Consider the following 19,768-nt stretch of genomic DNA (forward strand, 5'->3'; position numbering starts at 1 on the left):
CATAATATGGAGATCTCACCTGAGCCTGACCTAAACCGAAATCAAGAGTCAGATGCTTAACTGGGCCACCCAGGAAACCCTTATTTTGTTAAACTGCATTCAAAAATAGATTTTACAATCCAACGAACTTATCAATGCAATATACTGACTTTTGTTCATCAGATCTACTGTTCAAATAGGCTTGTAAGGAACAGTGAATCAAAGGCAGGTTCCAGGTTTGAGTGATGCAACAATTTTTAAGGTTAGCAGTTTCCATCCAGCCTTGAAAATGCTGTGCTTAATAACTTAAAAAATGTTTACTACTCAATTCGTTTATATACTGGAAGTTAAAACTGGGTTCTCCCAGTCCCATCAGATTAATTTTGTAGCTTTCTGGGAGGGGCAAGAAACAATTTTAGATATTCAGCCTAAAAAATTCTTCATATACCAATCAGGAAGTCCCTATAAAACGGCAACACTCAAAACACCTTAATCCATACTCACTGCTAGAATATTTTATTTTAAAATGTACCAGTGAATGGATGTATCCATATTGGTTTTTATAAATGTACACACACACAAAGTATATATGCCATTAAAGACCTGTTCAAAAGAAGAAAGTTACTTGAAATTTAATGTAGATATTTACACTTCATTTGACAATTATAATTTATTTAAACAGGTTTCAGTTGCTTAGTAATGGCTGGTAATGACAATGGCTAGCAATTACAGTGACTAAATACAGAAATGTAAATTTCACTTTTGGTGCATTGGGTCAAAATTTTCAATGATGGATAATTTTCACCAAAATTCTGTAGCTCAGTTAACCTAAAAATGATTATCCTTCACCACAGAAATTTAATGGAATTCTAAATAACAAATTTACTAACAATTATTTCTGTACTGGAGTATATATATTCAGAAGGAATAAGTACATCACTCTTACCAAGAGTATTCTGAGCTCAAAAAGTATTATGCCATAACAAATCATTCATATATGAGGGTCTCTTGTTTAGATGTTACTGCAGATTCAAAGGCAGCACCACATTTCTTACTTTTGTAAAGGAGGAAAGCCTTTTAAAAATCTCTTTGAAGAAATTTCAATAGATATGTTCAGAGTCAAACACAGCAGCACTTTATTAATAAGAACCAAGTAATAAGATCATAAGGAAATACTCAAAGTCTAGAGTCAATGCTATCTTGGGCAGCACAAAATGAATACTCACAAGGGTGGGCATCCCAGCGTCTCTGCCTCATAGCTGTTCAATGGGAAAGTGGCTTATAAGTGAGTAAAGACCAAAGCAACACTGACACCAGACTGACTGTACAATACTTCATTACTTTGAGAAGGGTAATGAATGCATGTACTCCGAATGGTGAAGGGGAGTCATTTTAGTATCTATGAACTGGGCCAAACAGTTCTCTTAAGTTCTAATACTGCCTGCTACTGAACTCTGGTGGATTTCCTCTCTACTTCAGAAGTCAATGTTCAAATTCTTGACAGGGCCATTAAATCTTTGATTGAAACAGTCCAAACCCATCTAATTTCAGAACACTGAGGCTAGGAGTCAACTTCTTGCAAAATTGATACATTTCCTTGAGTTCTTTAATGGTGCTAAATCAGCATAATGTTATCACCTGAAAACAATATGGGGTGCAAAGAAGTCCTAATTTATATATATGTGTAAATGTGTATATATATGTACATACACACACCCACACGCTTTTCACTACTATATATATTTATGTTTAAAATTAGTCATGACATTTACTTTAGTTTTTCTGTGGCCACTTATGTAATGAAGTGAAGAACACCAGTGTATTAATAAGGTCCCTTTTTATCACATCATATTTCTAAGCAGATATTTACTTGGAATGCTCAGAAGATTCCACTTTCAGTCTCCTAAGGCCTCCTAAGACATAATTTAAAGTGGGATTTCGTAGGAACAAGTATCTTCAGACTCTAGTTGAAACATAAGTAGTTTCTGTTTAAATCCTAGGAAACTTTGGATAACATGCCTTGTTTGTGAAACTGAAAAAACACCAGATCAGCACACAAAGAGAAAGGATGCAACAGAGATCAAGGTGGGAAAATGCCCAATTATTTCGAGTCCTTATCACCTGTGCAAAGCTAGGTAGTACAAGTTGGCTGAGTCTGACTAGGCAGAGTCTGAGGAAGATGTTTTCCTGTTTGATGCATGAGAAAATCATTTTATGAAAATGTGGGGATAGGAGAGGAAGGAACTCTGTGCTTCTTGCTGTGTTACCTTTATTATGTTCCTAGTGTCTGTGAGACTAAAAACAGCCTGGAAACAAGAATGTTCTAATCACCAGCCACCTTTTCCACCTTTCTTCTTTTTCTGTTGCTGTTTCTTTTTCGTTGCTGGAGCCCCTGCAGGTTTCTGGTGTCTTGGGGGTATGATATTACTTGTAGACGCAGCTGCTGTTGCTGCACTGCCAGGTCTTGGAGAGGTGGGTGGGCTGCTCACAGTTTTACTGGCATCCCTAAAATCATCAGATAAGGAAAGCACTGGTCATGCATATATTCAACAAAGGAAAAGGCTATAAAAACACATTACTCCTAACAATCTTCCACATATATCCTATTTCTTTTAAAGGAGGATTCCCAACTCCCTATCCACTTTTTTTAATACAATATTTAATGCTTTATAGTCAAAGAAAAAGTAATACATGGTTCATGCCAATTTTTAGGAAGTTTAAAAAAAATTTTTTAAATGACCTATAATCTTACAATGTAGAAATAGCTTATTTAGTAACATTTTTTTTTTTTTAATATTTTTATTTATTTCTAGGAGAGAGAGAGAGAGAGAGACAGCGTGAGCAGGGGAGGGTCAGAGAGAGAGGGAGATACAGATTCTGAAACAGGCTCCAGGCTCTGAGCTGGCAGCCAGCACAGAGCCCGACGCGGGGCTCGAACCCAAGAACCGCGAGATCATGACCTAAGCGAAAGTCGGACGCTTAACCGACTAAGCCACCCAGGCACTCCTTATTTAGTAACATTTTAAATAACATCTTTCTAGTCATCTTATTTATAGCATCTATTCTAGCTACATATTCAGTTGAATGACTCAAGTGTATTTAGAGATTCCTTTTGAAGATACTGGAATCCTAACATTTATAATACTATCCTATAATCCTAGTATTTACAATATAATCAAGCCAAAAACATATTTTCTTTCCTTTCCATAAGCATATTTTAAAACATGTACTAAACATATCTGACTACACTTCTTATGCTTAAAATATATTTTAAAAACTCTTACTAATGACCCTGAGTCAATCTGAGAAAGAATCAACCTATGCTCTGAGTGACTTCAATTGAGGAGCAATGAATGACTTACAGTTCAGATGAAGCTCCTGCAGTTGCTCCCTGGGTCCCTTTTCCAATCTGATCCTTCTTTTTACCCTTCTTTCTTCCCCGGTAGTAAGAACGTTCTCGCATTGGCAGCCATCTTTCTGGATCTGGGGTCACCTTTGGGTCATAATTCTTAGGTAGCTTTCCTGTGTAATAATTGATAAAGGAATAAGAAATCTGTCCATGTTTTCAAGACAGTTTGCTTAAAAAAATGTGTCCTAGTCTGGGAATAAGTAACATTAAAACTGAAGTCAGTTCATCTGAGAATGTTTTATTTGTATAATCTTGTAGGGAAAAGGGCCTTATGTCTAAGCATGACACAAAATTCAAAAGTCATAAAAGAAAAAACCTCATAGATGATTCTATATAGAAAATTTTTTTAAAGCTTATTTATTTTTTTTGAGAGAGAGAGAGAACCAGCAGGAGAGGGGAAGAGAGAGAGAGGGACAGAGGAGCTGAAGCAGACTCTATACTGACAGCAGAGAGCCCAATGTAGGGCTCCAACTCACAAGTCATGAGATCATGACCTGAGCTGAAGTCAGATGCTTAACCGAATGAGCCATCCAAGCACCTCTACACAAAAAATTCTTAATTTCATTTGGTGTGTGTATACACACACACATATATACATACTATATAACAGAGTGGACTGATGATATAGAAAGAGGTCTTGATAATTAATAGGGTAAATTATGCAAAGAAAAACTGGCACTGCTATCATTAGGTAAGCCAGGAGAAACAGAAGTCCTTAATCATGTGAAAAAAGGCTCTACTTTAATAATTATAAATGAAAAAGGTAACAAAATTCTATTAAACTAACAAATATTAAAAGCAGTAGTACCGAGTATTGGTGAAATAGTGAGAAACACTCAAACACTATGGCAGAAGTGTACATGGTATAGCCTTTGTAGAGAGTGATTTAAGTTGGCATAACTGTCAAAATTTATACTTCTAGAAATTTATCCTGCAGATATCCATAAGACAAAAAGTTATATATAAGAATATTCTCGAGGCGTGCCTGGGTGGATCAGTTGGTTAACTGTCTGACTCTTGGTTTTGGCTCAGGTCACGATCTCATAGTTTGTTAGTTCAAGCCCTGAGTCAGGCTCTGTGCTAACAACAAGGAGCCTGCTTGGGATCCTCTCTCTCTCTCTGCCCCTCCCCCACTTGCGCACATGCACGCTCGTTCTCTCTCTTTCTCACAATAAATAATAAACACTTAGAGAAAAAAAGAATATTCTTGAGATGCCTGGCTGGCTCAGTAGAGTGCAACTCTTGATCTTGGAATTGTGGATTTGAGTCCCATGTTCGGTGTAGAGATTACTTAAATAAAATCTTGGGGTGCCTGGGTGGCTCAGTCAGTTGAGCATCTGACTCTTGATTTTGGCGTAGGTCATGATCTCATGGTTCGAGAAACTCTGTGCTGACAGTGCGGAGACTGCTTGGGATTCTCACTCTCCCTCTCTCTTTGACCCTTCCCCAACTAGCATGCTCTCTCAAAATAAATAAATAAACTTAAAAAAAAAAAAAAAGAATGAGCATATATCACTTGTAAGTTTAAAAAAAAAAATACTTACCTGGAAACTACAAAAAATAAGAAAGTAAACGAAACTGCAGGTTTTTCTACCTACAGTTATTGGCTGCTCCCTTGCAGTATTATTAATACATAAAACAACATAAAACAAATACTTATAGTGGACTGAATGCAAACATTAGTTTCTGCACCATCCCAGAACTCTACTAAGATGGAAACAAACACATTAGAAAGAAAAATAGGAGAAAAGATATTATCAATAAAATTTTGGAACCAGGAAAACAGATGGAGGAGTGGTAATAAACTTAGCAGACTTGAGAAACCTGAATCCTAACACGGCAGGGAACAAAATCAAGAACAATCTGATTTACACCACAAATTTCCCAGATTCAGGGACAGGTAGGTGGCTCCAAGAATAACCTCTGGCTAGCTGAAGCCACACTTGGTCACTCCTGCTATGGATTAAAATCAACTATAGCCTAAGCCAATTAACACATGGCTTCTCCTGGTTAATGGTTCAGGGCTGGACACTGACCTATGCTGGCCCTATCAGATTAATGGGAAAGACATGCTAACTGCAGAAATGCCTTCTCTGAAAGGCTGGATATAAATGACAAACCGCTCCTCCCCCCCTCCTTTTTTTTTTTTAATATTTTTTATTTATTTNAGCGAAAGAGGAAAAAGAGAGAGAGAGAGAGAGAAAATGAATAAATCTTAAGCAGACTCCACACCCAGAGCAGAGCCTGATGTGGGACTTGATCCCACAACCCTAGGATCATGACCTGAGCTAAAATCAAGAGTTGGATGCTTAATGATTGAGACACCCAGGCGCTCTCATACTCCATTTTATAGATGAAAAACTCTGGCAGGTATATTAAGTAACCTATTCACAGTCACAGCAAAAGAGCAACATAACTAGAGCAACGATTTATTTTTTCTTTTTATTAAAAAAAAATTTTTTTTTAATGTTTTATTTATTTCTGAGAGAGTGAGTGAGCAGAGGAGGATCAGAGAGAGAGAGAGAGAGAGAGAGACAGAATCTGAAGCAGGCTCCAAGGCTCTGAACTGTCAGCACAGAGCCTGACACAGGGCTCAAACCCACAAACCGTGAGATCAAGACCTAAGCCGAAGACGGACGCTTAACTGACTGAGCCACCCAGGCACCCCAAGAGCAACGATTTAAATTCTGGCAACCAAACTCTTTAGAGCTGTACTCTTTAAAAAAATAAAATGTTAGCTGTAGTCAAGACAATAAGTCAGTGTTCAAAGACAGAAAAAGAGAGGACAGCAGATTTATGTCTGAAGATTTTTATACAGGGCTAATCTCAAGCTTATAATTGAAGATTCTACAAGATAGAATCCAAAGATAAAAAAAAGGACAAAATTCTTACCTTTCTTTTTCTTCTTCTTCTTTTTCAAATCTCCCTGTCTATAAAGAGAAGAAAAATCATTACCACCGTTATGATAAAATATTTGGAGCACATTAAACACATGCAAAAGAGTGAGCTGGGCATTTTACCATAAAGGCATTTAAGATTTTATATTGTCTCACCAAACTCAATAAACTAGCTGGGATATTAATACTGGGTTTGCGCGTGTATGTATTTACTTTTTCCACTTTTGCATTCAAGCATATTTTATTCAAAAACAAAAATACACTGAACAAACTCTGCCAGTAGAAAATGGCCTTGGGTGGAGAGGATTCCATGCAAACTGATGGAACAAGGTATCACCCAATGGAGCATCTGTCCCTCCTAAAAGAAGCTTTTAACAATGGTGTGAGTGAGGTCACTGTTTTCAGGCTGACTGGCTTCAAACCAAGGGTCTGTGATGGGAGCACCAATGCTGGGGCACTAATTCTGCTGCTCTTCAAGTGGCTGTAGGAGCAAGTGTTAGATTTGCACTTTGCAGAGAAAAAGAGTAAGTCATAATCTCAATTCCTCTCTGAGTTTTTTTCCTCCTCAAATTTTTATTTAAATTCTAGCCATTTAACATACAATGTATTATTGTTTTCAGTATACTGGTTAATTTTAATCAGGCTTCAGGGGCACCTGGGTGGCTCAGTCAGTTAAGCATCTGACTTTGGTTCAGGTCATGATCTCACAGTTTGTGGGTTTGAGCCCCACGTCAGGCTCTGTGCTGACAGCTTGCTCAGAGTCTGGAGACTGCTTCAGATTCTGTGTCTCCCTCTCTCTCTGACCCTCCCCTGCTCACACTGTCTCTCTCTCAGAAATAAGAAACATTAAAAAATTAAAAAAAAATTTTTTTAAAAGTTTAATCAAGCTTCACACACTGCAGCTTTTGGAAAGTGGTTTAAAAAAGAGGGTTAGCAATGTAGACTGCATTTACATTGCCATATATTAAGTCTGTGTAAAAAGGAAAGAAACTTGAAAAAGCATAAAAGTCTATAATACTATGTTAAGTTACATGCTTGGCAAAACTAGAGAACAGATAACTAAATTCTTAGGCAAAAGAACATGTATATGTGTCATACATGTAAAGAGTGTCTCTGGGAGGGTACGTAAGATAAGTAACATTGGTTGTGACCTTGGAGAGAGGAGAGCACACACAAGTGGGAGAAAGTTTTTACACTGTACTTTTTTATCTTTTAAATCTGGAAACTATTAAGTTTATAGAATTAAGTAAAATCTTTATTAAGTACACTGACCAAAAAAAGGGGATGGTGGTGCTGAAAGGAGCATGAAAAATGAAGACACTTCAATAAGCATTCTGACAGTAGTAAGAGGAAGACATAAAAAATATCTCTGTACATAATCATACATGATATACCTCTATGTGAACTATGAAAGTGAACTAAAATACTGAGACTGCAACAATTTCTGCCAAAAATTCATTCTACCAAGTCATTCAATTGTGAACATTCTTTTGGGGTACCCTGAAGAATAGGAAATGCAACATATAGTGTCTTTACTTATTTATTTAATGTTTATTTACTTTTTTATTTAAAAAATTTTTTTTAAATTCTATTTTTGAGAGACAGAGAGTGTGTGTGTGTAAGTGGAGGAGGTCCAGAGAGAAGGAGACAGAATCTGAAGCAGGCTCCAGGCTCCGAGCTGTAAGCACAGAGCCTGACGCGGGGCTTGAACTCACGGGCCAAGATCATGACCTGAGCCAAAGTTGGACGTTTAACTAACTGAGCCACCCAGGCACCCTTTAATGTTTATTTTTTATTTATTTTGAGAGGGAGAGCGTAAGTAGTGGAGCAGAAGAGAAAAAGGGAGAGAATCCCAAGCAGGCTCTATGCTCAGTGCAGAGCCCAGTGTCGGGCTCAAATCCATGAACTCAAACCCATGAAGTGTGAGATCACAACCTGAGCTGAACATCAAGAGTTGGACGCTTAACCAGCTGAATCTCCCAGGTGCCCCAATGGCATCTTATTTTAGAGTTTCACCTCTCACCCAGACCATGCAATAGTATTCTAACTTGCCTCTCTACTAATCACACTCTACAGTCAGATCTGCAATTTCCCAAAGGTTCTCTGCAATTTCTTACTTCTTTGCCTTTGCTCACACTCTGCCTACTTCATCCTCTTTAAGAGTCAAAACAATCACTTTCTCCATGAAGTAATTTCCTAACCCCTGACTGTCCCCAGGAAGAACTATTCCCTCTGGTGTACTCTTTTATGCTCTGTGATTGCACAGAGCATGCAACCTTTATTGCAATTAAGTGGATTTAATTTATTGTTTCCCTCTGCTAGACCTAGGATTAGAAAAAGGGGTGCCCAGCTGGCTCAATTGGAAAAGCTGTGACTCCTGATCTTGGGTTGTAAATTCAAGCCCCCTGCTAGGTATAGAAATTAGTTAAAAATTAAATAAATAAACAAATAAAGGATTAGAAAAGAATTATATTCTTACTGATAATTCAACTCTGTTTTTGGAGGAAAAAAATTACTAGACATATTTAAAATAGATGTTACCTGAAAATCCCCTTAAGATCTAGCTTGAATTTTTTATTTTGGGGTTCTTGAGGCTTGAGGTGGGACTCATGATAAAATGGAATTTGGAACAATGTAGTATCTCTGGGACTCATAATTCCTTATATTAGTTTTAAAAACCTATTATAAGGATGACAGTGTTTTTTTTATTTCCAAATAGAGTTCATAATAAAGTTAATCATATACTGCTGTTAATCTATTTTTTAAGTTATGAAAAAATTTACATTTCAAAAGACATTCTTTCAAAAATGGAGAAAACAGTGAAAAATTATGAAAGCCACAAATCTGGGGGAAGGGTTATATGCCTTCCATTCTCTATTCATCCCAACTCTCTATTCACAGAGTTTTAAACATTACACGGTAGGCCTCCACAGTGTTTCTCAGATGGCAATGTGGGAGAATAAGAACTGCTGACTTCTAGGGCACCCAAGTGCTCAAGTCGGTTAAGCATCCAACTCTTGATTTTGGCTCAGGTCATGATCTAAGTTTGTGGGTTCAAGCCCTGTGGCATTGGGCCTACTTGGGATTCTCTCTCTCCTGTCCCTCCCTGACTCTTGCACACGTGTGAGCTCTCAATTTCTCCCTCAAAATAAATAAGTAAACCTTAAGAAAGAAAAAAAATAAAAGAAAAAGAATGATGGACTTCTTCTAAGTTAATGAAGCTGGCTAATCCTTCCTCCAAATCAACAAAATAAACTTCATCTGAATTCTAGTATAGAATTACTAAATGATGTACTAAATGTACATCAAAAACTTATGAAAAAAATAGTAGGGGACATCCAGCCAATGGAATACTATGCATAAAAAAGAATGAAGTATGTGTACACTAGAACTATAGAAAAATCTCCACGACTTCGTAAAAGAAAGCAAGGTGGAAAACAGTAAGAACAATATACTACTCCCTTCTGTAAAAATAATAAAATAAAATAAATAAACCAAAGAAAATACTTTAAAATCAGCTTTCTGTGTAAACACAAAGAAGATCCTGGGATATACACTCAATACCAGAGGTTAACTAGGGGGTACAGAGGGATGGAGTATGTGGTAAACAGGACGAGGACTAAGAACTGGACAGAGCAAAAGAGAAGGGGAACAAAGGGGACTTAAACTTTATTCACATGGAATTTTCAAAGAACGAAATTTTTAGTCCTTAATATAAAGTCAGCATTAGTGAATGTTACAATGAAAAACATTACCCTTGCTCCTTTGGTTGATTATCTCCAGTAACTTTTCCACCCTTTTTCCGAATGTAAGTAGCACCAGGAGAATTTTCAAGAGCCTCGACATCTACTTTTAGAGACATACTATCTGACGAGGGCAGGTGTTTACTAAGACTGGGATTGAACAGGAGTTCAGGAACACAATATATATATGTATATATGTCTGTCAAAAGAAAAACAGTTTTTGATGTACTTTGCCAAAAGTAAGAAAATGTTTTTGTTTTTTTTTTTTTAAATATTTTTATTCATTTCTAGACGAGAGAGAGAGACAGCGTGAGCAGGGGAGGGTCAGAGAGAGAGGGAGTCACAGACTGAAACAGGCTCCAGGCTCTGAGCTGGCAGTCAGCACAGAGCCCGACGCGGGGCCCGAACCCATGAACCGCGAGATCGCGACCTAAGCGAAAGTCGGACGCCTAACCGACTAAGCCACCCAGGCGCCCCAAGAAAATGTTCTTAAATCTTCTACAGAATAACAAATCAGGTCATAAGGTCAATTACATATCATATACCCTGAAAAATGAGCAATAATCTAATCATCCATTCCTTAACCCAATGACACACTTCAAGATGGTGGCTTAATAAAATCTCCATTCCAAAACAACTATCAAGCTTATAAAACACAAACTTGCTCAGTATAAAGGTTCTGACTTGTGGCTGCCTAGCATCTACTGCTCCACCTTGGGTTCACAAGCACACCCTGATGGACTAGAGTAGCACATGATCCAAACTCAGCCAATGAAGGAACTGAATCTCTCCAGAGACGGCCATGTACCTAAGATAGTTCCATCAAAATGACATCTCAGAATCTTTCACAACTACTCAAATAAAATACGCTTTTTCTTATTTTTATTTTTTTTAATTTTTGCTGCCTGACTTGAACCTGAAGAGATACAAGATATCTCGTTGACTTCATTTTTGCTTCTGGATCAAACTGTATCCCAAGATGGATCTATTATGGTATTTTTCAGTCATGTTGATCAATAAATTCTCATTTTTGCTCTTACTAGGTAGTGGAGGGTGTTGTTTGTTGAAATTTACAACAGAAAAAGCCCTACTGGGGAGGGGGACCTGGCTGGCTCAGCTGTGGAGCCTGCAATTCTTCATCTTGGGGTGTGATTTCCAGCTCCATGCTGGGTGTAGAGATTACTTAAAAATAAAATCTTAAAAAATACAAAAAACAATAACAGAAAAAGCCCTGCACAAATCAGTTAGAGGAAAGGATCTAGCATGCATTTGGGAAGTGTCTGGAACAACAATCAAAAGGATACGCCTTTGCCTTCTCAGGATCTACAAGCGAGTAAGCAGAAATAAGCTGTGCCAGGGTGTGAATATCTTTTGGATTTTGTCTGGGGGGGGAAAAAAGGAAAGTTAGTAAACAGTTTATGAAATTGGAAAAAGTAACAAACAAAAAAAATAACTTCCTGGTATTAAAATAACAGCAATAGAATTTGCATTTTTACATCTCCACCTTTCAGAACTTACTTCCATAGCTGTTCTAGGTCACTAATTGCCTCCTTTTTCCGCCCATATTTGAGTTTGAAGTTTGCAGCTTCTCTGATCAAGGACAAATGAGCAGAAGATTTGGGCTACAGGTTCAATAAAACGAAGAAGAAAAGTTTTAAGCTAAATATCTATCAAGTTCACGAAGTTACTATATTCATTAGACCTTTAAGATCTTAAGTTCTACTGAATGCATAAAACAACAACAAAAAATAACACACACATGCAGGGAGGGAAGTAGACAAATTATACAAGTGATGACCAATTTATGAATTTGGGGAGTAACCTATCTCTAGACTGTCTATACCTAGACATATTTCCTCATGATCTAACAGTAAAGATAGGTCACCATAGTTCTCAAATGTGTTCACAGTACTTCCTAGAACCCTGATATCCCTCTACTGCTAATAGTGCTAATAGTATAAATACCACCTGTGTGAATGTATATTTAGAAGTTGGATAATGCCTATGCAGAGGACCCACAGTGGAAAAAATGAAGGTGTTCCTATTCGATGGAAACATGACATATAATTATTGCAAGTGTCTATTGTTTCAGCAATTACTACCATCCATGAGCTTTCTCTTGACAATAAAGATGAGCACTACTAATACATTCATGTATTACTGGTTTTTGAGATCATACACAAACACACACACACATAAAGGACTTTAAAACCATAACTGGTTGTGGGGATAAGCACTGGGTGTTATATGGAAACCAATTTGATAATAAACTATTTGTAAAAAAAAAACAAAAAACCCATAACTGGGCTTCTTTTTTTCATTTTATAGTCATTTTTATTTCTAATAACTTTACTTGGAGCTGGTACAGTTAAAAAATTATTTTGAGAGTCTAATAATATTCCATTCTTTAAAGAGTGACTTGGAATATTTCAATTCTCCTAATCGGAGTTCACTACTTGCAGTTTTAAATATTTACTTTTGAGAGAGACAGAGAGAGTGTGCATAGGGGAGGGGACATAGAGAGCAAAGCAAGCTCCAGGCTCTGAGCTATAACACAGAGCTGGATGCAGGGCTCGAACCCATGAACCATGAGATCATGACTTGAGCCAAAGTCAGACACCTAACAACTGAGCCACCCAGGTACCCCTGCAGCTTTTTATTTTTATGTAAAAACATGCCCTCATGACAATTTATTCCATTTATTTACCTGGTGGTTTTGATACCACTGGATAGCTTGCGTGAAGACCTCAATGGCACTATCAATATCTTCCTCATGGCTGTACATAGTCACTAATGCAGACACCTATCCAGCCAAAAGTACAAATTAATGAGTAAAATTCCCCCTTGTCTCCCAGAAAAAACTTTCTGAAAATGAAAAAATTGAAGAAATAGCAAATAAAGGTTGCTAGGTTCTCTGCCAGTACCAAATTCATCATAAAAATTATTATCCTTTTAGAGCATAACGAGAAATACTGTATACAATGGTGGTTTCCAAATACAAAGGTGTTTATCTATAAAATGTAACTTTCCTCTTAAAGTAGTGGCAGTTCAGTTTGCTACCAGTGCATGGCAAGGTAAGTACAACAGATGAGAATAAGTGTTTACAGTATTAGTTTATAAGACAAGACATTGCTGGGACTTCTAATGAGTGATTAGTGAGGTATACTCCAGCATGCCTTAAAGTCCCATAAGTTGTATCTGGTCCAAGCTACATAAAGCCAATGAAAAGCTTGCCTAGTATGTTGGAGGGACAGCTCAGAGGCCCATGCGGCTGGAGGGTAGTGAGAATGGGAGGAGCACCATGAGATGAGGTCAGAAAGGAAAGAGAAACAAAAAGCTAGATCTTTGGGAAAATCTGTAAAACTCTGGCTAAACTGACAAGAAAACAGAAAAAGAAGACCGGAATAACCAGTGTCAGGAATGAGAGAGGTTCTATAGATACTAAAGGGATAAATAAGAACTATCTGAACAAATTTTATGCCAATAAATTCAACAACCTAGATGAAGTGGATAAATTTCGTGAAAGGGAATAAAAGGCCAGATATTAATAATAGAAACATTTATATTTGATTCTAATATAAGGTAATTATCGTCCAGTCTGTATTTAAAATATGAATCTTCAAAACAGAAAGCCCTAACAAGCGGTGTTAGAGGATACAAACATGAATAAAAGTCCCTATACAATAAATGCACATACCACCAACTACAGCATTAGTCTCTACTCTGAAATACATGCTTTCACAGTAACATAGTAGAGCTAAACCTGTGATTCTTGAATCATCAGAGAACTAAAAAGCTAAATTTGTTGGCCACTACGACTAAATTGCTTTAGCTCAAAATACCACACTGAAGACATGAAAAGATAATTTAGTTTAAGAGATTCCCTATACAGGTCTTAGGTTGTTTAAGGTTGGCTTTCAGTGATAATGTAAGACCTACATAGCGCCCGGCATATTTGCCTAAATAATAAATAAATGTAACGCAGAACATAAAATGACATTAAATGTATAGCAGAAAAATATTATTTTTACTACTGCATTATGAATAAATAGAAATTAAATACAAAGAAACATCAAACATACAAAAGGACTATAATTCCATTACTTTTTCAGTCTCTTAATATTATAGTTATAAACTCACCATGCCTGGTTTATGTTTTAACTCTTCTATGCTTCTCAAAAGTAGACATGCTTTGGATATATTACCTTGAGAGATCAAAAACATCATCATCATCACACTAAAGAAGGCATATTATGAAAAAAATATAAGAAATTTAAGTCATTTTGTAATCTCTAAATACTCAAGCTTTGGGATCTTTGGGATAAGGTACTCTTTTTACACATACATAAAGAAACAGAGTCCTAAAGAAACAATACACCTTGCTTACACCCACAAAGAGAGTTAATGGCAGAGATGCTACCAGAAAAGAAGTATCCCAACTCCCACCCAGGCTGTTAAGTTCTATTTCTCCTTTTGTAGACCGTAACTTAAAGGAAGCCCTACCCTAAAAACCTTGAAATAGATTACTGTAGATAAGGTGTGCAATGGAAAACTTGCTATGGTGTCAAAATACTGTTTTTTTACTCACTGCAAACCTAACATAACCTTCCAAAGACTTGTCACAGAAACTGTGATAAGCTCTTAGTGATTTTAGTATGATAAATAATCCTTTCAAAAATAAACTGAAAACTGGAGAAGGAAAGAAAATAAGGGGAAGAGCAAGAAAAGGGAGAGGTGGGAAAAGGAAAATTAAGGGAGGAAGGTAAGGAAATGTGAGTATGAGTAACAAGAAGATCAATAATGTTTGTTTCTTTTTGAAAGAGAGTGTGTATGCATGCCCACATGTGCACATGAATGGGGAAAGGGCAGAAAGAGAATCTCTGTGTTGTGAGGACGGTGCAGAGCCTGATGCAGGGCTTGAATTCACAAACTGCTGACTTTATGATCTGAGCTGAAACAAAGAGTCTCAAGAGTTGGACACTTAACCAACTGAGCCACCCAGGCGCCCATTTGTATTCTTTCTTTTAGAGTAACCTTATGCCCAATGTGGGGCTCTGCAGCTTGAACTCACAACTCAGATTAAGAGTCTCATTGTCTACCAACTGAGCCAGCCAGGCACACCAAGACCAACAATGTTTCTCAATCCTGTTTTCGTTACTTCTCACTATGGAGCCTTTTAAGACGTTCCCCATCCCTACCCCCTACCCATTGTCAATTTGCCTTATCTTTACCCATGAGATTTTTATTTCAGCCATCATAATATCTGTAATTTTTCTGATCACCCACCAAACAAATGATCCCCACCACCCAATGTTGGGAATGCATGGTCTACACCAGAGATACAACTTTCTACGATGGAAATTTCCTAATCTATCCTGTTCAACTAGCCACACGTGGTTATAAAGCTTCTGAAATGTGTCTAGCACAAATGAGGAACTGACTTTTAAAATTTCATTTAATCTTAAACTTAAAATAGTTACACTGGATAGTGGTTACTAAATGAAGACAGAATATAGCTATATAGCTATAAACAATCACTCAAGGTTTGTTTAGAATCATGGGCAAAAACGCTAGCAATTTTCTGTAGGATTCAAAAACATTAAATTTCATTTCATTTCAAACAAAACATTTCATTAAATTTTCTTGCCTCTTCTCCCCCAGAGATATGGGTCAAAATATAAACAAAGGATAAAGGACTAAGTTAAGAAATTCTGAGAACTAGAATGCAAAGTAACCCTTATTTCATGTAGATACTATCAAGTGACAGATAGAAGCATTTCTACACATGACATACCCAGGAAATTTTAAGTATGACCTTTTGAAACACAGGAATCCTTTGCTTCTACTGACTTTCAAGGCATACACTGAGAATCATTCTAAAAATTTAATAACTCAAGAAAAGGCTGTTTGAAACAGCAATAATTATGCTCCATCATTATGCAAAATTTTTAAAGTCACATAGCTCACAGCTACTTCAGAATCATTTCAATCATGTTTCCATTAAAATAGTATTTTAAGCATGATGAAATCACTATCAATACCTTGGGAAATTTTCAGTTGTGCCATGGTCAGTTTAATTTCAGCTGCATTTTCTGGATGCTGATCTGAAAATTCCTAAAATGTTTTAGTTGGAGGAAAAAAAAAAAAATCACTTAATTTACACAACTGGCTGCACGTTTCAATTATCACATCTACACAGAATTTTAAATCCAGTTTTAAGATAGTAAAGTTCTGGTTTCAGGTCAAAATTTTAATTTTTGAAAAATTTTGATATCTATTTGGTTTTAAAATTATGCTCTGCAAAAAATATCAAATTATGCTCAGAAAATATAATAATATCAAGTTCCAGGAAGTCATTACTAGAGAAATAATAATTGCCGAATAGTTCTGTTTGTTTAAATAAGATACTCAAACAGATGCTACCTCTTTGCTGAGGATTCCTGCCTAGGCACCTCTGCCCTTCAGGTTGGGGTCCTAATTTTACCCTGTTCTACCTTCCAATGTAGTGTACCCTCATGAATTTCAAAGATGTAATCTAGGAGCTGGTGTAGGATGATAAAAACCAAGTCAGTTATCTATGCAATTGTTTGAGGTTTTAGACTGGGACTCATTGGAAAATACAGTATTGAAAAAGAGATTAAGCATGTTCTGGTATTATAAACCTAAAACAAACCTTTAACTCATGCCTAATTGATCTCCAAATTCCTCAGGGTTTAAGCAAACGTTTATTAATGCAAACTTATAAGAAACAAATTGGTAGCTCAAGAATTAACTAAAGTGACACTATGGAATTTGTCTAGTGGTATATTACCTATTAGTTTTCCCATTTTATTTACAAGTTTGCAGGCTATTATAATGAAAATGAAACAAGGCTGCAACTCTGACACCTCATTAAAAATCCATGTAATTCCTTTACCTGAAGCAGCTCTATTGCTTTTATGTGCTGCTTTTCCCGGCAGAGCTGGGCAGCTTGGATTAATACAGGCAGGAGATGCTCAGGACTTTGGGACTGTAAACTGGCAGATATCTTGCGGCACTGTTCTGCCTAAAAGATAGGTCCCCCCATCCCCCAATAGATTGGTTAATGAAATTAAACATTAAGTGAATGACCAAAAAGAGAAGGATGGGGGTGCAAGAGGAAGGAGGTCAGCTGAAAGATAAATACTAAGTGAACATCTAGGGTAAAAGAAGTGGTTTAGAATATCCTCAATTTTTTTCTATAAGAAAAAATTTCCATTTACTGAATTTAAGCCATGAGTTATGAAAGCATTTAGGAAAGGACTAGTCCTGAACATTAATTTGTATGCTTAAGTTCCAGGATTTTGTTAAAAAAAAAAATACATGTATCAGCCTTTGCTTCAAAACAACAAAATGTATAGGTATTTCTTGCTACAGTATTTAGACTCCGTTCTAAATAATAAAAATGTTACTGCCTCGAGAAGGACAAATACCATATGTTTGCACATATAAGAGGATTAGGAGGAACTTAATGGAGGCCCATGGGGAGAAGAAGGGGGGAAGTAGTGGAGGAGAGGGAGAGAGGCAAACCATGAGAGACTCTTGAATGCTGAGAACAAACTGAGGACTGATGGGTGTGTGTGGGGGGAGGTGGGCATGGAGGAGGGCACTTGTGGGGATGAGCACTGGGTGTTATATGGAAACCAACTTGACAATAAACTATTTGTAAAATAAATAAATAAATAAAATGTTACTGCCTCTCACTCCCACTGCTGTTATAGAAGAATATAAAGAAGAATATAAAAGAATATAGAAGAATATAAAGTCATTATTTAGAATTAATGGGTGTTAGAGCTAGAATTGACATCCTTAGCATTTATAACTTGAGTAAATATGTACAAACTAAAATGAAAGATAGATTTTAAACCTATAATCATGGTCAACATCTTTCATGATTTCTACTTTAATTGAGAGATATTAGAAATAAAGTAATGAGAACATTATCTCATTTACTAGTGTGAATAATGTCCTCTTCCTCTTAAAAGGCAGCTGCAGACCTTTAAAAAGAACTGAGCAAAGTACTTGTTTAACAAATAAACTCTATGATATATGACATTCTGAAGAACACATGTAATATAAAACAAATAATATAAATAAATTGTACTGAGCACCCTTTATGCCATACTCCAAAAGGGTAATCAGGGGAATTGGAAGTTTGTTACCTACCTGGTTTGTGTACATAGCAAGTAAAGCTTTGTTAAATTCTATAGCTTGAAGCTGTTTCTTGGAAAGCTTAAACTCTACTCCTTCTGCATTGGTTAATTTCACCTTCTTCTTGGAGTCAAAGACATTTTGGTCCTGACAAAGAAAAGTTCATCTGCCATAAACAGCAATCTCAGATTTTAACTCTTTTAACACTTCAAGACTTTATTACTCTTCCATTTAATACACAAGAGAGCTTGGGAGATAACAGATCTCCCTGGTTAAGTTGCCTAAATCTCTAAGATGCATATAAATGTGTCTTAGGTTCTTGGTTTTCTTTTATCGTTTCCACTCTTAACTGCTTGTCTTGAGCTTTTTGAAGAAAAACATATATGGACAGAACAAATCTTACAGTGGAAATTAGGACTAACTACAAAGATATAAAGAAATCTGCAATCTACAAACTATGCCCTTTAGAATTTAGATAACAAATGAGGAAAGCAATTCATCCTCTTTGAAAGTCATTATGTAAGCAAATTACTAAAATTCAGAAATAAATTCCCATCTCTTTTGAACCCATTTTTAGCCAAAAATGCTAATGTACTGTAACTACTAGTTTTTTCTTCACCTTCTCATCTAGGCAGAAGCTCAAATAAGTTCAATTTCTCAAACTTCTATGTCAGGCAAGCACAGTGTTACCTGCCTTTAAAAAGTCCTGTTAAGAGTCCTAGAATGTCACATGCCTTTCTAGGATAAGGAAGACAATTAAATTACATTGCATCCTGAGAAGGCCAAACTGAGCATCTGAATGTCTACTGTGTGCACAATATTCTAACTTTGTTAAATAATATACTTATTTGCAAATAAATGATATCACTATGCGCTTTAAACCAGGTCTTCTATTAGTTTGAAGACTAAAAGGCGTCAAAGAAGAAATCTAAAATAAATTCTACTTTTTCTGAGTGTGAAGCTCCAAACCAGTACATATCCTTTTAACTTCTGTTGTTGCAGTTTCCTCTCACAAGTCATAAATATTTCTCCATACGTTCACTTGCTTATTCTGTAACCTTCCTTTTCAAGAGTCATCTACAAATATGCCAACAGGGAGATCTTTTCTTTTATCAATACTGTGGTCAAAAGTCAAAAAGTTCGAATGATATAATCATTAAGACTGAATTTCATATTTCTTTGCATTACTTATAGCATCCAGCACTATTCTGAATAAAAAGTTTGTTGACTAAAGAAAGTTTGGCATATAATTACAATACGATTAAGATATTTAGTGTTTCATACACTCTCCTTTCCATAATTATATACCAGGTAAAAAGAATTTATTCTCACTGGCATTTCAAATAATTCATAAACACAGGCAGGTATATAATGCTAAGGTTCAAATGCCACAATCTATTTTTGGAGACCTAAACTATGCTGATAGCTCACAAGTTGCTATAACTACTACTGACCTAATGCTATGATCTCATCTTCTGGGGGACCCTCTGAATTTCTGCTATAGGAGGGAAGAGGTACCATGAAGGACTCTACAATTAGAGACTGGAATCTGGATCTAGGGTCTACCTTTA

The 19,768-nt window shown here is 36.4% G+C and overlaps 1 protein-coding gene across 1 annotated transcript in view; it reads right to left on the minus strand.

Moving 5' to 3' along the window:
• Nucleotides 1-585: 585 nt before the first annotated feature.
• Nucleotides 586-19,768, minus strand: part of SRP72 (signal recognition particle 72) — a 30,903-nt gene continuing 11,720 nt past the window's right edge. Inside the window, exons 9-19 of the mRNA XM_077757739.1 lie at nucleotides 18,213-18,344; nucleotides 16,945-17,073; nucleotides 16,070-16,142; nucleotides 14,169-14,233; nucleotides 12,736-12,831; nucleotides 11,547-11,650; nucleotides 11,333-11,410; nucleotides 10,041-10,178; nucleotides 6,281-6,318; nucleotides 3,342-3,501; nucleotides 586-2,484 (exon numbers count right to left, since the gene is read on the minus strand). Coding sequence (XP_077613865.1) covers nucleotides 2,307-2,484; nucleotides 3,342-3,501; nucleotides 6,281-6,318; nucleotides 10,041-10,178; nucleotides 11,333-11,410; nucleotides 11,547-11,650; nucleotides 12,736-12,831; nucleotides 14,169-14,233; nucleotides 16,070-16,142; nucleotides 16,945-17,073; nucleotides 18,213-18,344 — 1,191 coding nt within the window. The 3' untranslated portion in view covers nucleotides 586-2,306. The remainder of the gene's footprint in view (nucleotides 2,485-3,341; nucleotides 3,502-6,280; nucleotides 6,319-10,040; nucleotides 10,179-11,332; nucleotides 11,411-11,546; nucleotides 11,651-12,735; nucleotides 12,832-14,168; nucleotides 14,234-16,069; nucleotides 16,143-16,944; nucleotides 17,074-18,212; nucleotides 18,345-19,768) is intronic.

The sequence above is a fragment of the Crocuta crocuta genome, unplaced genomic scaffold, assembly GCF_008692635.1.
Source record: "Crocuta crocuta isolate KB4526 unplaced genomic scaffold, BGI_CrCroc_1.0 scaffold282, whole genome shotgun sequence".
In the NCBI taxonomy this organism is placed as follows: domain Eukaryota; kingdom Metazoa; phylum Chordata; class Mammalia; order Carnivora; family Hyaenidae; genus Crocuta; species Crocuta crocuta.